General features: G+C 39.2%; 1 protein-coding gene across 1 annotated transcript in view; it reads right to left on the reverse strand.

Moving 5' to 3' along the window:
- DNAH5 (dynein axonemal heavy chain 5) overlaps window positions 1-19,969 on the reverse strand; it is a 236,785-nt gene that overhangs the window by 37,732 nt on the left and 179,084 nt on the right. Inside the window, exons 59-65 of the mRNA XM_064479570.1 lie at window positions 18,686-18,889; window positions 14,864-15,043; window positions 9,918-10,055; window positions 7,811-7,946; window positions 5,632-5,948; window positions 4,890-5,045; window positions 3,870-4,052 (exon numbers count right to left, since the gene is read on the reverse strand). Coding sequence (XP_064335640.1) covers window positions 3,870-4,052; window positions 4,890-5,045; window positions 5,632-5,948; window positions 7,811-7,946; window positions 9,918-10,055; window positions 14,864-15,043; window positions 18,686-18,889 — 1,314 coding nt within the window. The remainder of the gene's footprint in view (window positions 1-3,869; window positions 4,053-4,889; window positions 5,046-5,631; window positions 5,949-7,810; window positions 7,947-9,917; window positions 10,056-14,863; window positions 15,044-18,685; window positions 18,890-19,969) is intronic.

Here is a 19,969-nt window from a genome sequence, read left to right on the forward strand (position 1 = left end):
AAATAAGGCTAAGAAGTAAATTTCCCCCATAGTTTGAAACTGATGAAATAATATACTCTAAAGTAAATACTACAACTTAAGATAATATTTTGGATTATGAAAACAAACTATTAAATAGTACACCAGCAGCCAGACCCTAGAATAGGACAACAGTTACGGGACAAAGAAAGTGATCTCTGAAAGAAAACAGAAAAATTGCTATTTGCTTTTTATTTGAGATTTTAAAATGGAAAACCTAGTTTGGAGTAAAGTTTTCGGCATATTTTCATTTGTATAACTGATTTAAACACATTTCTGTTGAATTACAACTTTAGCTCCATAATATATAGGATCATTCTTTTCTAAATTAATATTAAGAAATTAAGAGACAAAATTAATCAAAATAACTTTGTCTATAAGCATTTTGCCCACAAAAGGGAGTATCTCAATACACACACACACACAGAACAGTAAACATTTGTGCTATGGATTGTATATACTAAGGCTAAAACATAAAAATTTTACAGAACTGTGATAATGTGCAAAGTATCGCCGAACTGAGTAAGAAAATGCAGCAGTGATTCCATAAAATTTCATGAAATGTACTACTAATTAATTAAATGATCAAAATTAAGTGGCTCATGAAGGTACAAACAAAAACTAAAATTCTTTGTGCACATAAACTTCATCATTTTTAAAGCAGATGACAGCCTTCCAGAGCTCTCATTTTAAAATTATCAGCCAGGCTTTCATTCCTGAAGATTCTTTCTCTTCTTTACCTTAATTAAAATAGAAAGATTAAACAACAAAACTCAGAAACATTTTTTTTTCCTCCACCACCAGTGAGCCGGTGATAACAATGCCTGTTTGGTGTCTTACTAAATTACTTCCCATGTCAGTTCCACCGAGTACAGGTCCTTCCAGCTCCAAAGGAAATAAATCACACATCTGTTCACTCAACCAAAATTCTGAACAATGATGAGACTTGAGGCCTTGTATTCTGTGACCAGTAGCTATTAGTCAATATTAGTATTTTTTCCCTAATAGTACATAGCTCTCTTTGAGATTCTGTCTTGTTCTCTAGGATCAAAGTGAGAGTGACCCTAAGAGACTGGGTTTCTTTAAAGGAAAGTTTCTGAAGGGCCACTGGTTTGCTGCCTGTTTAAAACGGTCTCACCACACACCCTTCGGGTGACAACAGCAGGCTGTCTAAATCTACTCCCAGGTACATCAAGTCAACAACTGAATATGACCTTGATGTGAACTTGGCAACAGCCCAGGCATTTAAAATGACTGCCTTGAAGCACACAGAAAAGTACAAAGCCAGCTGAAGATCTGCCGTCCTTGCATTCGTATGCTCTGAGGTTTCCATTTGTTTCTGAAGCAAACAAATCGGAGGGTCCAGCAGGCTGTACAGCTGAGCATTCATGAGACCAGATCCTGTGTGACAAGGAGGCTCCTCACTGCCTGGATTCCCAGGACACTGGGCGGCTGGTGAATTTATGAACTCCAGAGGAGAGCAGCCTTTCCCTTGCATCCTAATTTACTGTTCTAAGCCGCCTTTCACCAGAAGAATCAACAGAGCAGTGAAGGCGTAACTCATCCTGACAGGATGTTCACCACTTACGTCAGCCCCACTTTTGGGGAGTTTCTTAGATGCTTTCCAATATCAGCCTCCCATCTGTGGGTTCTTCCTAGCTTCCAATAGCCCCGACTTCACCCAATGACATTTTATGTTGATAGTTTATATTTACAGTCACCTAAGAAGTAATCACGGTCAGAGAGACTGCATTGTCACTGAAGTCAAGGGGACAATTTGGACTTAAAAAAAAAATTTGTTTCCATATCTGAGTCCATAGGCAAAGACATAGGCTCTTTCCAACCAAGTCACCAGATGATCAGAAATGCCCTGAAAGCACCAGAGATCAACTCAGACTCACTTGCCACCACCCAGGCTGAAAAGATTCCTCACTGTGGGCTGATTCGGGAGTATGGTGGGCAGAACAGATGCTCCAAAACAGAAAATCTGCTGGCAGGAAGAATACTACGTAAAACCATCAAACTGACATCCAGCAGCTCACCTTTTGCGTGAGTCTTTGATTCGGAGAAAAGAAAATGCAGGTTACATGTTGTATTATAACACGATTTCGGGCAGGATGACCCTCTGTTACTCTAAGAGAGTATCATGTCACTCTGCCCACACTTTGCTAAGAATTATTTACTGTGAGTCTGGAATGAAGTCTGATAATAAAACGATGGTAATTTTAAAATTTCTCAAGACACTCAAGTTTGCTAGGATATTAAAAAAAAAAGGTCTGGCCTGGGATCCACACTGGCTTTTCAAGGCTGTTCAAAATCTTTTCAAAGGAGCTCAGAGAGCTCCTCAGTCCATCTTTAACCTCTGCTGCAACAGTTACGGCTCAGTCCCGGACCTGTTGTTTTGTTTTGTGGCAACCAAAACTCTGGGAGGCCAAATTATTTTTTCCAAAGAGACTGTATTCATCTCAGCTGAACAGAAAGAAAACCAAGGGCAAGGATATTATTCAAACTGCCATCAAAGTCCCTTATCTCCCTGAAGCCACCACCAGAGGGAAAGCAGAGCCTGAGAGATGAGGGATGGACGCTGCCCCGAAGATTCTGAGGGATTCCCCATCTTACCATGACTTGCTGTTGATCAAGAATCCCAGTCCTTCCTGAAGAAAGGGTGTGGCAGGGCTAAACTTCCTCAACCACCTCGACTGACCCTCCAAAAACAAACCAGCACATATCTGGAAGGCTGGGACTACTTCGATAGCCAGTCTGTGGTGGGAACTCCAGCATCCGTCCCTGCCACACTGAGGTCACCAACCATGTGAATTTATGAAGCTGGATTAAATACTCTTAGTCAACTTCCAAGTGTATAACTCTGTGATTTATGTACAATAAATTTAAAAATAAAAAGAGATGATTCAAAAAAGGAAGAGGGGAAGGAGAGAGAGAGAAAGAAACATAAGGAAGAGCTCAGAAAAGCAAGCACGGTATGACCTACAGAAAAGGTAACAACACTGGGAGGGACAGAGTCCAAAGATTTGGGCCAGTAGTTTTAACCTAAATAAATCTCTAGGTCAGTGTAGAAGGGGGGCATAAAGTAAAGTAACCTCCTCATTGCTATTGAGCCCAGGAAAAAAAATCAATAGCCACTCAGAGTTCATGCAGTATCCCCAAAGCAGTTCTATTAAAATCCTCTAGATTTTTTTCCTTAAGACTCAAATGTTCCCTAGAGAGATGCTGACTTAGAACAAGGAAGTTTATAAATTATTGGACATTTTTCAGGGAGAGAAAACAGACATGGAGTTATGCTTAGAGCATAATTAAGCCAGTAGCTTCCACAAGTGCAGAGTGAAATCTGGCTTCACAAGCTTCCTGCACAGAGCTCTCTCTGAGATAACAAATCAGAATTGGCAATGCTGTGTCACCTGAGTACAATGTTTTAAGTTGTCATTTTTATATTCCAAAAGCATAGTAATGAATCAAACGAAAGAAAAACCTAACCGTGTGCTAGAAAGCTAAAAGTCAACAGGTGACTAGAGCTACTAATAGAACAAACTTCAGAAAAATAAAGTAATATAAAACCAGAACAATGAAGCTGAAAATGAGAATAATAGTGTCAGAGTTACATCATTCCTCTATATAAAACCAATTAATGATTTATGTGATTTATGAGATGCAGATGAAACCTACTGGGTAGATAATTGGTTAGTGGTTATCCAAGACACTTGGAAATATATAATGGAAAAAATATAGGAATTAAAGGGGAGAACTCAATCCTGTTACCACCTTTACTATATTATTTTCATCAGTGAAAGAATCACAACACGATGCAGAAAAGGGGGTGGCCATACTTCACTCACCTGCTTCTCCGTGAGAATGACTCTCCCCAGTAACTGGTCTTCCAGACCTTTCATGGTGACAGTGAAGTCGATGATGGACGTTCGTGCACTTATTTCAGGGGTGTAGGCTGGATTAGGCAACTTGGTGGTGATGTAGAGTCTGAAGCCATCCATCACATCTACCTCTTTGTCACTGACTTTCACCTTTTTTGTGAAAAAGAAAGTTAAAAGTAATAAAATAGAGATATCTCACCAAGTCCTTTCTGTATAGGATCCAGTATTCCTTTAAACGGCTATGTACCTGGAGATCATTTGTATACTAAAGAAGAAATGGTCATTAGGCATTCACAGGGCTTCAAGCCACGAGGACAGAAGGAAGGGAGGAAGCTCAATATACACCATACAATCAAGATAGAACTTACCACCAAAATTGCAATGATCATATTGCAGAGTGAGATGGATACCCCACCCATAACTTGGTTCAGAAGTCAAGACTGATGATGTCACACACGCATCAAGAGAGAACGAAAAGGTTTATTACTCACAGGAGCTTCTCGGGGGATATTAGGTCCTAAGCAGCTCTGAAAAATTGCTTGAGAGAGTACAGAAGGGCAGCTATTTTAGGTTTTTAACGGTGGTTAGTGGATTGGGCTGGGATGAGGATTCCCACACATGGGCGTGAACAGGGGTTGCATGGTTTGAATTTCCCACAAGTATCAAAGGAGAAAGGATCCAGGTTTTCTTATCATCTTGCCAAGACTGGGGATGGAGGGGAGAGGGGCATGATGAGGCTTGAAAACTGCCCGTGGTCAAACATCAAAATGGAGTCAGACTTTATTACACAAGTGAAGTAGACATTTCTAAAAGGACAACTGTTGAAGTCTTTAATCCCAACTCAGGAAGTGTGGAAGAGAAAAGCAAATGCCTCTTGCCACTGACTCAGATTTGAGTTGCTGCCTGTTGAGAAGCCGTCATCTGTGCCACATTTAGCTGGTCCCAGGGTAATCACTCTGCACGTTGTTCTCTACTGGCTTAACCTACCTTAAAGGTGGACCCAGTCTTAATGAAGTTTCTCTCCAAAACATTATCCAGGGCTGGATCTAGTTCCTCCCCAACATCTTCAATAAGCAAGGGCCTTCCAAGAGAAAGACTGTCTTCCAGGTGGTTTCTGAAGTACTTGTGATTTAGAGATGTGACCTAGAAATAGGACCAAAGAGGTGCTCTTGACAGACAGGATCACAAGACAACTGACAGAAAATGGTGCCTTAGCATTCTACACCAGGAGACAAATACTGAGATTTTCAGAGAACCTTACTTGGAACCATACTTGGTGAAATGGTACAGAAAGCGTAAACTGTTTGCATTCTCTCCCTTGGCGAACCATCACTCCCTCTAACAGGGAAGCACATAAAGGCTCTAGGTGGCAACACTGCCTTTTCCTCACCAACACCACGCTTGTGACAAACAATAATGGAATAATGAATGGTGAATTGTCCTTATAAAGTGCTGCTCACTTGGGGTGATACAACCCTGCTCTGGTCTGTTTATCAAGGAGATCCTCAGGTCCTAACTGGAGTCTGAAACCTTTAAAAGATGGCATTAGGAAAGACCAACACAAATGCAAATGATTCAATTTTTTTAGAAATTGTTTCCAAACATTAATATCTAGATAGTAACATTTAAGATTCTTTCTAAATATCAAATATTTCCTTATCCTCAGATACTCATTGATCTGGGGCACTAAAATGGATTAGTAACATAAATATACTCCAACACAGATTACCTGGAGTTCATTTCGGCTTTCTTTATTTTTAATCCAGATCTTGCCTTGAGTCTGTGGATCGATTAACAAAGGATAGCGAGATGCCTTTGTGACAATAATCCCATTCTGAATGGACAGGTCATCGTTTGGCAGGCCTTGGAGGTTCCATTCGCTAATTGTAGGAGCATCAATCAACATCTCGTTGAGATTTAGATTATCTCCAAATGGAATTTCGCGGGCTTTCATTTCCTTCTGCCAGTCGTTTAACAGCAGATTGCGAAATTCTTGGTTAAATGGACCAGAATAAGATAGAAAAGCTGTAGCCAACAACACATCCCCTAAGACGGAAAACAAAACACCACTGAAATACTTTTTACTCAGCCTTGTCATTGTGCAGAGTATTAAAAATGAAAAAAAAAAAGACAACTATTCTTTCAAACTAAATTTCAGAAACCAAATTGTAACCACACGTGGCTGTGTCGCAAATAAGCCGTAGTTCAGTTCACTGTTAAACAGACTGCAAACTGTCCGCCGAGTAATAGCTGCTAGCACATAAGCACTGGATTATTTTGACTCTTGCGGGATGTGAGGGGGTGACTTCCAAGTTTAAGGGATGCAAAGCCTCAGAAGACAGAGCCTTCATTCAAAGCGACCTTAATCAACATGACCATTCACTCCTAGGAGAATTCAAAAGTGACCTGATGAGAGCTTTCAAGGTCATTAACACATCTAACAAGAGTTGCCGAGATGCCAGACCAACACTCGCCCTGCTGAAATAGCTGGACACACGCACACAGAGGAATCTGAAATAATCGAGTCTTGGTTTGATTGCTAATGTCGACTGAAACAAACGCACAACCAAAAAGTTGAGAGTTATGTTTTATTCGGCGGACGTTTCTGAGGATTCAAACCCCTTCAAGCCTGGGATGACAGCCTCTCAGGTCGCTCTGAGGGACTGTTCAGAAGAGGTAGGGGAGGAGCTAGGATATACAGGAGCTTTACCACAAAGACCAGGGAGTCAGAACATTAAAAGATTACTTGTTAACTGAAGAAAACCAGGCATCTCAAGTTACAGAATTTAGTGCCTTTCTATGTATGGGAGGGAGAAAACATTTGGGCTCATTGAATTCATTCCTTTGACAAGCACCTAGCTATCTAGGGCCAGTGTCCTGTCCTTTCTTATTCTGAGTCCCCTCAGGGTGCACCATTGTGAGTGGCTGCAGGGGCCGGGCTGCAGGCTTGTCTTCACAAGGGGGTGGAGGCACCCGCTGATGACTTAATGGCTTCAGCATCCTTTGTTTACTGATATAGTTGGCAGTATTTTTCGTTCACAGTGCTCCCCCTTGGTCCTAAATTCGACCATATTTTGGGAGACATATCACGACCAATTTTATCCCAAGGTGCTGGGAAGGCTCACTCCTAGATCAGACAGAAGATTCTGCTGACGTGCCTCTCAAAAGTGTTAACAGGGATCAGGCCCTGTTGATACTCAGAAATTCTCTGGATCATCTGTCTTACTCATCTATCATGATCCAGGAAAACAGTCCCCCTTGTTGCTTCTTTCCATATCTAGAGTCGCACTACCACAATCATTGGTCTCATTCAGAAGTATATACCTGATCTACTGTTTCAAGTTGCCTCGTCATTATTTTATCAGAGACTCAGTCATGCATTTGATAATGCAAGAAACAACGATTTTGTAAAACAGGCAAAATACAAATAATGCAGTTAGCAGTGTTAGTAAGGTCATAAGTAAGAATTAAAGCCAAAAACTTCCACTAGGTGCAGCTCAGTGTATCCCCAGGTCATCTGACTTAGTCTGTTCTGTACCAACCCTTACCTTTAAGGAAGATGTTACACAGACATTGTTCATAAGACACACAGCCAAATTCTAGTGTTATTAGGTTGGTTATCTTTAGTATAGTTCAATTTTTTTTCCAACATTAAGAGCCTTTAAACGTAAATGTCCATACCCTGGTGTTAACCATATAAGTCCTTTCTATAATTGAGGGAGGTTATATTCTTTGGCTGAAATTTTGCTTGTTGCCTTGATTGAGCTTGAGTGATTCTTATAAGAAAATTCGTATTTACAGCCAGGCTCAGAGCAGGTATTATTAATTGGCCAGATGATTAAAGCTTAAGTTTGTTCACTCCCTCTCACAGTCAACACAAGATCTCATTCATAAAGGAATCTACATACCTACAAGTCTTTTGGTTTGTGCAGCAAACTCTTTACTTTGCTCCGTCCACCTTTCTTTTTCTCCTGCCAACCCCCCAATCAGTGCAGAAGCCGCCTGCATCTTATGTCTGCACCTCTCTGCATCTTCAAGCAAGGTCTAAAAACAGCCAGAAGCAGAAGAAAACTTTGTTCAGATAAATATAGCGTCAGGCTAAAAAACCATAATTTTAAAACATTAGATGTTATCTGCCTTTCTAAGACATGGGAGCCATTTATTTCACAGGAAGCATCCGATTCCATTTCCATGTGTCAGCTCAGCTTGTCTCTTACGCCCTGTCTATGGAACATGGATGGATTCCTCATGAGGGGCCCTCTGCCCTTGGGCAGACCCTCCCCAGATGTTAATAAACTGAGAAGTAATGGAAATTTGCATCATTTATGACTTCCCTGCCAAGAAAAATTAGAAATAAAATACAAGCATACGTACTGATACCATATAGCACAAAAGAATGAAAAGGAATCCACATTCCGACTTTAAAATGAGGCATATTTCTCCTGTTAAAGTTCTAGCATCATTATTGCTTTGTCTAACGCCACATCTCCTTTCACTTCAGGTGAAACTTCAGATTTTCTTCAGGTTGTGAATCCTGAAGTTCATTCACAAATTCCAGCCACGCTGACTCAGCAGGTCCCTCCCTGCTGTTCCCCCTGTCAATAAAAGCCTTTAACCCGACCTCCACACACCACTGACCTTGGAGTTTTGTTCTTAAAAACAAATGGTTCTATTTCTCTATGTTTAAGAGACAGCTACTAAGTCTACTTGTAAAAATGCATACTTATGAAGTTATAATGGATATGGATAAAGTGACTCTGGGACCAGCCACTGGAAATTCATGTATAATATTTATATATATTCATGTAATATTTTACATATATAGCATGCATATGATAAATGTCTAATAACGGAGGATTATTTACATAGGTTATGGTATATTGTGAACGAGAATACTCTGAAGCCATTAAAAATATCTTATAGAAATGTTTATAATGAAGAAAAAAATCCTTAAATTAAAAATTCAATTTATAAAGCAGTATGCACTGAATTATCTGTCAGAGTTTTACATGGACTTTTAATATATGGAAAGCAGGCAGGTGTGCAGATATGAAATGAAAAAGAGCAAAATATTTTTAGTCTTCATCTCCAGGGTTACTTATGTGTATTTTCTATAAGGGACATGAACTGCGTTTGTAATAACAACACAAGGCAGTGTTTTTCAGAAGCAAGATACTTGTTCCGGTTTGTTCTAGTCTATCTACTCTGTTCTCTGTCCCACTAGACTTAATGCAGAAAACCCGAAAGCCCAGCTGAAAAGTGCACGTGCACACCTACACCAGCCATGTTTGTTTGCTTGCTTCTCCCCAAGAAGGAAGAGGCCAGTTGGGAACAATGAGACCACATCGCTTATTTCTGCCTACCTTTAAAACAAATTTTTCATCTGAAAGATACTTTTAATATTAAGTTATTTCCCCTAAATTCTGCATCCCCACTCCCATGTGGCCAAATGAAAAAATGGCCAGCTCCTCCCCTCCTGGCTTTTGCTTTTGGGAATCTCCCTTTGGGGGACTGGGAAATGGGAGGGAAAGGAACAAAGGTCTGAAAGCACAGGAAAGACATGCAGACTTTCCCTCCGAGCCTGGCTGGAGGAGTGTGCAGAAATCCTTGGTTTCTGTGAATAGGGCTCCAGCCCTCTCTCTCCTAGCATCCCAGAGGGTGACTAGCTGTCCAGAGTCCCTAAGGAAGTGGGCCCCACCCAAAGGCACTGCCCTGTGCACAGAGCAGCAAGACACACACTCCTCTGAGAACTGCACATGCCTGGGTGGTGAGGTGACCAGTGATGACTATGCACTATAGACTCGAGACCCTTCCCCTGCCACCCTGTATTCCATAAGCTGCTGGACTCTCCTGGAGCCTCATGGAGGGGGAAGAAGCAACCAAAGGACGAAAGGTCAAGTTCACTCCAACACATTGGGGGCAGGAGGGTGCACAGCCAGATTTTGTTTTCTTAATGAAAAATACGTGACATTTGTTGGGCGTGGGACAGTCCCTCTGGTGCCGGAGGACAGCCACCTGCTTTTCGGTCATGGCCTGCTCATACTCGGCCTGCACCACATCCAGCTCTGCTTGCTTGTCGTCCAGCTCGGCCTGGGCCTTCTGCAGATCCTGCATGGCCAGCAAGTAGCGATTCTCCTGCACCACCAGGTTGGCCTGCACGGGACACACACAAGGTGAAGGGATGGGCAACAGACCAAACATCGGCAGGTTAGAGTCTGAGAACTCAGCAAGGTCACGTGTTATACCTTTCCTCTGCTCCACCCCTGGAGTCTTCCCCAATTGCATTAAGTCAAGACCAAATCTTTTCTTTTTTAATTGAAGTATAGTCAGTTTACAATGTTGTGTCAATTTCTGGTGCACAGCATAGTGTTTCAATTATACATAATCTTTTTTATTATAGGTTACTACAAGATATTGAATATAGTTCCCTGTGCTACACAGTATAAACTAGTTGTTTATCTATTTCATATAGAGTAGTTAGTATCTGCAAATCTCTAATTCCCAATTTATCCCTCCTGACCCGCTTCCCTTCCTGGTAATCATGTTTGTTTTCTACACCTGTGAGTCTGTTTCTGTTTTGTAAATAAGTTCATTTGGTTTTTTTTTTAGAGTCCACATATAAGTCATATTATATGGTATTTTTCTTTCTCTTTCTGGCTTACTTCACTTAGAAAAACAATCTCCAGATCTATCCATGTTGCTGCAAATGGCATTATTTTATTCTTTTTGTGGCTGAATAGTATTCCATTGTAAAAATATACCACAGCTTCTTTATCCAGTCATCTGCCAATGGACATTGAGGTTGTTTCCATGTCTTGGCTATTGTAAATAATGCCACAATGAACACTGGGGTACTGTATCTTTTCAAAAAATAGTTCCCTCCAGATATATGCCCAGGAGTGGGCTTACTGGATCATATTGTAAGTCTATGCTTAGTTTTTTGAGGAATCTCTATACTATTTTCCATAAGGCTGCAGCAAATCTTAATGGGAACTTGACATAAATATATGTGAGCAGAAAATTATAATTCATTAGAATAGAAGTTAGCAAAATGTTTCCATCAAGTGTCAGATAGTAAATATATTAGTCTTTGGGGGCCAAGAGGCAAAATGAAGACTATTGCTTAGGCACTTATTTTAAAATTTCATGAGCCATACAAATACAGGTGGTGGCTTAGATTTGGCCTGTGGGCCAGAGTTTGCCTGTCTCTAGATCAGAACATTATAATATTAAATGCATAAGGCAAATTGCAGAACATTGTAATATTGAGTTGTAGGGGGAAAAAAACTGAGTATTTAGAACCATCTGCCTAGCAGGACCCATCAGTGTTGATGAGGCTGTTAAAACAAAGGATGAAACAGAATTAATCACTGAATTTAAAGATGCAGGTTTTGTGGGTAGTTGTGATCTGGATGTCACTCTTGTAATTTTCATATATTGCTTGCCTTCCAGAAAAGAATTAATACTTGAGCTGTGACCAGATAAAAACATTCATTTTAAGGAAGCTACTAAATTAGACTCAAAAGGCATAAAAGTAATATTGGAAAAAGATAGAGTGTAGAAAATAGTCCATGCTGGCAGGAATTTAAATCCTTTTGAAAAAAAATTTTGAAATCATAGTTCTCCCTTTTCAAGTCTTTAAAATGTTAAAATTAACCCTCCTACACTGCTGGTGGGAATGCAGTTTGGTGCAGCCACTGTGGAAAACAGTATGGAGATTCCTCAAAAGACTAGGAATAGACTTACCATTTGACCCAGGAATCCCGCTCCTGGGCATATACCCAGAAGGAACCCTACTTCAAAAAGACACCTGCACTCCAATGTTCATAGCAGCACTATTTACAATAGCCAAGACATGGAAACAGCCTAAATGTCCATCAACAGATGACTGGATAAAGAAGCTGTGGTATATTTATACAACGGAATACTAGTCAGCCATAAAAACCAACAACATAACGCCATTTGCAGCAAACTGGATGCTCCTGGAGAATGTCATTCTAAGTGAAGTAAGTCAGAAAGAGAAAGAAAAATACCATATGAGATTGCTCATATGTGGAATCTAAAAAAAGAACATAAATACAAAGCAGAAACAGGCTCAAGAACATAGAATACAAACTTGTGGTTGCCAAGGGGAAGGTGGGTGGGAAGGGATATACTGAGAGTTCAAAATTTGTAGATACTGACAGGCATATGTAGAATAGATAAACAAGATTATACTGTACAGCACAGGGAAATATATACAAGATCTTGTGGTAGCTCACAGTGAAAAAAAATGAGACAATGAATATATGTATGTTCATGTATAACTGAAAAATTGTGCTCTACACTGGAATTTGAAATAACATTGTAAAATGACTATAACTCAATAAAAGATGTTTTAAAAAAAAGAAAAAGAAAAAACAAAAAAACGTTAAAATTGACTTTAATAGGGAGACCCACTACTAGAGCCATATTTTTTCTGAAGTGTTTGAGACAAAAAGATTTATCTTAAAAATATTCTTTAGAGATAAATTTTTTCCTATCTGATAATCTCAGGTTCCCAAATTTTGGCAGAATAATTCTTGAAAGGAAAATCAGAGTTCCGGAACTGACTAGAACTGATGACAGCAAAAGAGTGGCTTAAAAATGACAGATTATGAAGAATCTGTCTCCTGGAACATTTGCTCCAAGCAGCATCTGTTGCCTTGGCTCAAACAGAGAAGGAAAGCAAGGCCACTGCGTCAACTTACTAAGGTGACCCGCTGAGTCAAACTATCACAGCCCCAAAGATTTTGAATATTTTCTAGGACTTTACTCAGGAAAAAAAAATACTAATTTTAAATGAAGCTCTCAAAAGTTACCAACAGAAAAGCATAAAATCTTTAAAGTCCAACTGCTCACCTTAGGAGCTGGAGGAATCTTTTAAAATTACTTAAACTCTGTGAGCTTCAGTATCTCCATTAAGATATTGAAAAACTACATCCTAGGATTTGTGTGTGTGTGTGTGTGTGTGTGTGTGTGTGTATGTGTGTGTGTGTGTTAAATACGATAACATATGTGAAATCCCAAGTCTGGGACCTGGCATATAACAAATTTGATAAATAATATTGCCATTGTTATTAACTGTATTCAATATTTAAAGCTCCACTCCTGTAACATTCCGTTTATATGAACTGATATTTACTGGTTTTCACAGAGTTTCCAAGAAGAAGTCTCAGTAGAATGAAACTGAATAGAATCTAAATTGTTACTCTTGCAATTAATATTTAAGTTTATTCACTTCCAGAAGTCACTTGGCCCTTCTGTAGGAATTGTAAGATGACAGAGAACTGCCCCCTCACTGTCTCCATGACTAACTAGCATAGGAGAGGTTCTGACTGGGTTTAAGGTGTGTCCTTAACCTCTCTTTACTTGGGAAGTGGGAGATTGTAAGTGAAGTCCCTCCAGGAATAAGTGAAGTTAGAGGCCTTGGCCTGTGTTTCCTAATACACTGAGCAGAATTTCCCAATGATAACCTGCACTAGTGTTGCCCTCTGCTTATCCCTACGCAGGGAACGTGTAGCATCCATGTAAGTACGTTTATTTTTCTGACTGCCAATAGGAGGGACCTGACAAACTGAACGTTCCCAGATGCTGGATGCTCCCAAGAACACAGGAAGGCACGCCCTGGACAGGCTTCTCAGAAAAGAAGCATACTTCCAGCCACGAGTAGAAGATTCCCCTCCTGATGGTGCTCTCTCCACTTCCCACGGTAAAAGCTAGGTTGTCCTGGGACTGGGCGGAGCCTGAAACATACTGAACACAGGCGAGGAGGTATCTTTGTCCTTACATAAGACTTGTCAGAACATCCATTATTTTGTACTGATTTCAGCTCATTTTACTTAAAGTTACTTCTACAAAGTAAATACTCCCCACTGTGAATTCTGCATAATTCCTTTAAAGACACTTATATAAGCTTGCCCGGAAAAATTTGCAAAGGATGCCCATCCTTTTCATTGCATGTGGTGGTTATAATTCAGTCAATATCAGAATGTGCAATTGTGAGCTAGGCTGGAGTCTTCAATGGTCCCAAAATCCATCATGTCAGACAGCATGACATCAGTTATTTGCTCTAAAAATCTCTGAGCCAAGTGAGTCTCCTCTCTTTTGAGTTGCTCTAGGACCCCAAGGGCCTCCACAACTGAATACACGGCCCTGCTACGGTAACCATGAGAAAATAAAATGGGACCTGTAACTCTAGCCCTAAATTCTTTCTATTCTTGATTATTTTTAGCATGACTATTAAGTTCCAAGGGTTTAGAAGTGTAAATGGACTTTAATTGATGGTTGAGAGAGTGGACTCATACAAAAGCAAAATAATCAACTAAGCCATAAGGTGTGATTTTTGAGGCATCAGGGTTTCATTTTCAAAACACGTACTTGCCTCTCCAGCTGCTAAAGACTGAGTGTCACTGAATGGTGGAAGGATGTGGACACATGTGAAGCTTAGAAATGTAACTATTTAAAGGGCAACACTGACATATTCTCAAATTACATTAAATATCCAATGATACTCAATTCCTTTCCTGAGGGACAAAGGAGGATCTCCCTACAGTCAAGATCAGCCACCAGCAACTGTGTGTCAACCTGCCTCCTTCCCCGGATTCCCCAGCAGGAGATCTTAGACATTATTGGTGGATCCTATGCTACAGTTTTCTATGTTTCTTTTTTTCAAGTTGACAGTGGGGGAAAAAAAATGTCCAGCAGCCTCACAATGGACTTAGGATCTTTGTAGGGAGTTTATGCTTAAGGCTCATGCAATTCCGACTGGAGGAGAATCACAGAGGAGAAACATCCTGTGCCTGGCTTATCACCAGCTCTCCCTGTGGACTTGGGTGTAACAGCAGAAGCTGAAGGCCCCGGTGCTGAATGAAAAGAGAAGCCCAGGTGACCTAGAGACCCCTGGCCGGCACACATCAAGCAGCTCCCCCAAGGAGGCTTACCTTCAGAGGCAACACCTCTCTGTTTATAGAAAAGAAGGAAGCCATGGCCTTGGTCCAGGAACAAAGACCTGCGACGTTCCCACACACACGTTTAGCTGTCTCGATGTTGTAGTCTGCCATTTCAAAGTAGGGATTCAGAAATTCTATCACTTCTTCATTGATCGTGTCTTTTGGGAATTGCTATGGAAAAATGGAGTAAAACAAAGTCAGAATACTTCTTGCCATATGCTCACAATGCCATTGAAACCATTAAAAAATAAGAATGAATGAATGACATCTTATTTTGTCAATATTTCAAAATATTAGACAAAAGTCATATATATTTCGACACATATAAACATACATACATTTAGCATTATGTATAAAGCAAATATATAAAGCATATATATTTAGCATCAACCAAATGCTTGCTTAATACATGCAGACAGAGGTTCTAGTAAACTTACCTAAAATGTGAGGATTATAAAATAAGTTGGACATGAGGCCTTGAGGGTGATGAATTCATTTTTAATCATAGAACTATCAAGATTATGAGAGAACTGTTCTCTTCTGGAGGGATAACATTTTCAAATGCTTGAAATAAATTCAAAATGATAGTTTTTCTCTCCTGTGAATTTTCACTATTGAAATTATTAAAGGAACACTAAACTTTCAAAAAATAATAAAAAATAAAAATAGTAGCAGAAACAGATTAAGAATACCTTCCAGCATCAAAAGAGAAGACTGACCAAACAATAAAACTGGACCTTTTAAAAGTGGTGTTTGATCATCTAAATGAGGGTGATTAAATGTTTTCCAAGTAGAAAGAAGTTTAGCACCTAAATAATTCAGAGAAAAAAGCCTTCACTACATACATAGAGTGAAATATACTCTCGTTCAGTTCTCATTTAATGCAAGTTTCTCTTATGAGATTTAAAAAATAGTGAAGCCAGAAAAATACCTGGGAGCATAGAAGGGTGGTGGTGACAAAAGGCAACTAGCAAGGTAGCTCCTAAGAGCAGTGGCTCTGTACCAGGTATATATAAGGCAAGTACAATTCCACTGTCACATTTTTCAGTGAACACTTTTTGAGCCACCCCCCCCCACCCTGATCCTGCCGTCACCACTGACACTCCACACTCTCACAATCAGATGAATCACCACCTCCTCTCCACTCAGATAGCACGTTATTCCTTCATGGTGGCACCTGCGTCCTGGAGTCTCATATTTTAGTTATCTGAGACAAATCTGTATGGCCTATTGGTTTCATAAGCTTCTTGTTGTAGCTGCTCTAAGGGGCTTCACAAGATGCTCTGGCCATAGCATCCACATGGGCAATGGTGAATTTAAAACTGAATGACAGATAGCGCTAGGAAGTTGGGTGGGTGTTGCCAATTCATTGTCTCAAGATCCAAATATGAAAGCTAGAACAATAAAATTTCTAGAAGAAAACACAGAAGCATTTATTCTGCCTTAGAGACGGGCAAAGATTTCCTAAACAGAACACAGAAGGCACTATTAAGGAATATAGTGATAAACTGGACCATACTAAACTCAAGAACATTTGCTTATCAAAAGACATTATTAATGGAATGAACAACTAAAGCAAAAAGAGGGAGAAAATATTTGCAAACATATAAATGACAAATTACTCATATTTTATATATAAAGAAATTCTACAAAGTAATAAATAATTTAAATGGACAAGAGACCTGGACAGGCACTCAACAAAAGAATTCCCAAGGGGCTCATAAGCTGATGAAAAGATTCTCAACATCATTAGTTATTAGGAAAATGCAAACTAAGCCCACAGTAATGAGACACTACTACAAACCCCTCAGAAGAGCTAAAAGTAGAAAATGGTCAAGATGTGGAGCAACTTATACACTGTCGGTGGGTGTGGAAACCGATACGACAACTTGTGAAAACTCTCTGGCACTATCTACTCAGGCTCATTAAATGTATAACCTAAGACCCAGAAATTCCACTCCTGAGTACAGAGCCAATAGAAATGCAAATATGCCCACTAAATGACCAGTATTCACCGTAGCTTTATTTCTATTAGCCCCAAACTAGTAACAACTCAAAAATCCATCAACAGTACAATGCACAAACACATTAAAGCAAATTACAGCAGTTCACACTGGTGCTGACTCATATAAGCTCATGAGAAATGATTGTTCAATTTTCTGAAACTTCGCAAACTGGTTGCTAAACACAGCCATTATTAACAATTAAATTACACAAACTTACAATTAAATAAGCGTTATTTTAAACAAAAATAATGTACAGGAAAATTTGCCACTTCCTAATTACTGCATTTTACTATCTATGTTTTTGAGATCATTTACATTTATATGGCAGAAATATCTTATAACAGCATCCTACTACGTACCACTTCTCAATTCTACATTCGGCAACAGCATTCTAGTAGTCTGAAATCAGCCACTGTGGGGATATTTATACCATGAAAATTGGCAAACACTCCAAGTCAGAGCTTTTTCTTTTTTCTCCCCAGAGAACTAGTTGCTAAATAGCTGTCACATACTACTGCATTACTCATAGATTGAAAAGCTATATAGCAATGAAAAAAGAATGAACTACTGTCCTGTGCAACAATAAGAAGGAATCTCACAGACATGCTGAATAAAAGAGGTCAAAACAAAAGATTTTTATGACATGATGTCATATATGTAAATTTCAAAACAGGCAAAACTAATTTTCAGGATAAAGGTCAGAATAATGGTTATTCTAGGGGAGATTATGTGTTGGGATACTAGAGATTTCTGGGGTCTGGAAGTGCAAATCTTGATGTCAGTGTTCATTAATAGGTTCATTAATGAATATGTAAATATTCATTCATCTCTACACTTAAAATTTGTGCATTTTATCATATGTAAATTATATCTCATAAAATTTAAAAGATGCAAATCAATACTCAAAAATTTACTATTGAGACTTGCAAAATATAAATATACGCATGTATTTGTACATACAATATACGCACACATTTTGGTTCCTTAATTTTTTTAACTTTTACTAAAATATGTCACTGATGATGCTTTAATACACCTAAAATCTGTCAGGAAAAACTCTAATGCTTACAAGACCTCATATTTAAAGGAGAAAATTCTACTCTGAAAAAATACATACATGTTTAAAATATGTACAGAGAATATTACTCAGGCTTAAAAAAGAAGGAAATTCTGCCACTTATGACAACATGGATAGACCTGGAGGGTATTATGCTATGTGAAATAAGTCAGACAGAGAAAGACAAATACTGCATGATCTCACTTATATGTGGAATCTAAAATACTCAAACTCATAGAAACAGAGAGTAGAATGGGGGTAGCCTGGGATGAGGGGGAGGAGAAGGAAAGGGGAAGACATTGGTCAGGAGTACAAAGTATCAGTTATGCAAGATGAACAAATAATGGGGACCTAATATACAGCAATGTGAGTATAATTAACAATATTGTATTGCATACTTGAAATTAGCTAGGAGGGTAGACCTTAAGTGTTCTCACCACAAAAAGGAAAAACAAAGAAAAAATGGTAACCATGTGAGGTGATAGATATTTAACTGGCTGTTCATTGGATTTAATGGATGGATTGTAGTGATTATTTCACAGTGAAAACATATATCAAAACATCAAGTTGTATACCTTAAATATATACAATTTTTATTTATCAATTATACCCCAGTAAAGATGAAAAAACTTAATAAGTAAAAATATGCATGTAGGGTAAATTATTTTTAGAAGCATATTCAATTAAAGGACCCAGATACTCTTATGAAATCTGAGTCCCCTCTTAGCCCATCATTACTAAACTACCAACCTGTAAATTCTGTAGAAAGTTTCCTGCCGTCATCAGTTTTAAAGATTCCTGCCAGGAAGGAATTGTACAGCTTTTTTCAAGATCAATTTTCACAGCATTGACTTTCCTTTGAAACAGCAGCAACACACAATCCATGATCCTCATGATGAGATGAGGGGGTCGGCCCAGCGTGCGGACAGTGGCGATGTCTGAAGGCTTGATGGTCTGGGGGAGGAGAAAAGGTTATCATTCAATCTCAGACAAGAAACTGCAGACAAAAGAAACTTTGGAGTTGGTTTCTAATCACATAGTGCTGTGGTTGGAAAAGATGCTTGATACAATTTCATTTTTCTTAAATTTACTGAGGCTTTGTATAATTGAATCACTTTGCTATACACCTGAAACTAACACAGCATTGCAAATCAATTATACTTCAACAGAGGAAAGCAAGCATCTTTAAGTTTGGTGCAGTCATGGGGGCTAGATGTATATTTAATCCCAAAGAAACACATGCCCCACCAAAGTTCAGATTTTTACAGTTCCAGCTGACAGCGAGAGGAGAGACAGTGAGAGACATGTTGGTGAGAAGATAAGGAGCTGTGTCTTCTCTAAAATTGTACAGACCACTTAGTGTCAGAAAAAAGCTGTCATCTGAAAGGAAAAGAATCTTCAGCACTTAAGTAGATTCCAGGGATTCCAAGTCAGGAAAACTCCAGGATTTGCAGTGCTTTTTCACTCATTAGATACGTGGGTCGAGAATCTGCCTCTTTCTCTCTCAAGACCTGTCACCGCGGACTGACACTAGTGAGTAGCCTAGAGGCTGCCAGATTGAATAATTAGAGGTTTCTTAGTGGGGAATCGACCTTTAAATGATGGGTCTTGAGCCACAGGAATTTCACTAAGCTCTTAGAAGAGTTCTGTTCCATTTCTAGTACAGAGATTCTTACAGAGTAAATTATCTAATAGTTACCTAGACCCACTGTGGTTGATAATAACTGTTCTATCGCTTACACTCTTTATGGAATTGGAAAAATATTAAAAAGAAGCATCTGCAACTGTCCTGTTTCTAAGACATCGTGCACACGCATCCCTTCTAGGTCTTGAAAACCTTCCATCTTATTTGCATTTACATTCCTCCTGCCAAAGGAAGGTACCCAACAACCTTCTCATCAAAGGTAATGACCTTTTCTCTGAGGACTGGAAAAAAAAAAAAAAAAAAAGAGGGAAAATCACAGAACGTGGTAATTAGGAATATAAGTACATACACTTGCCTTTGTGAAATCTAGACAGCTGGACGTGAAGGAG

The sequence above is a fragment of the Camelus dromedarius genome, chromosome 3 (assembly GCF_036321535.1).
Source record: "Camelus dromedarius isolate mCamDro1 chromosome 3, mCamDro1.pat, whole genome shotgun sequence".
Classification (NCBI taxonomy): domain Eukaryota; kingdom Metazoa; phylum Chordata; class Mammalia; order Artiodactyla; family Camelidae; genus Camelus; species Camelus dromedarius.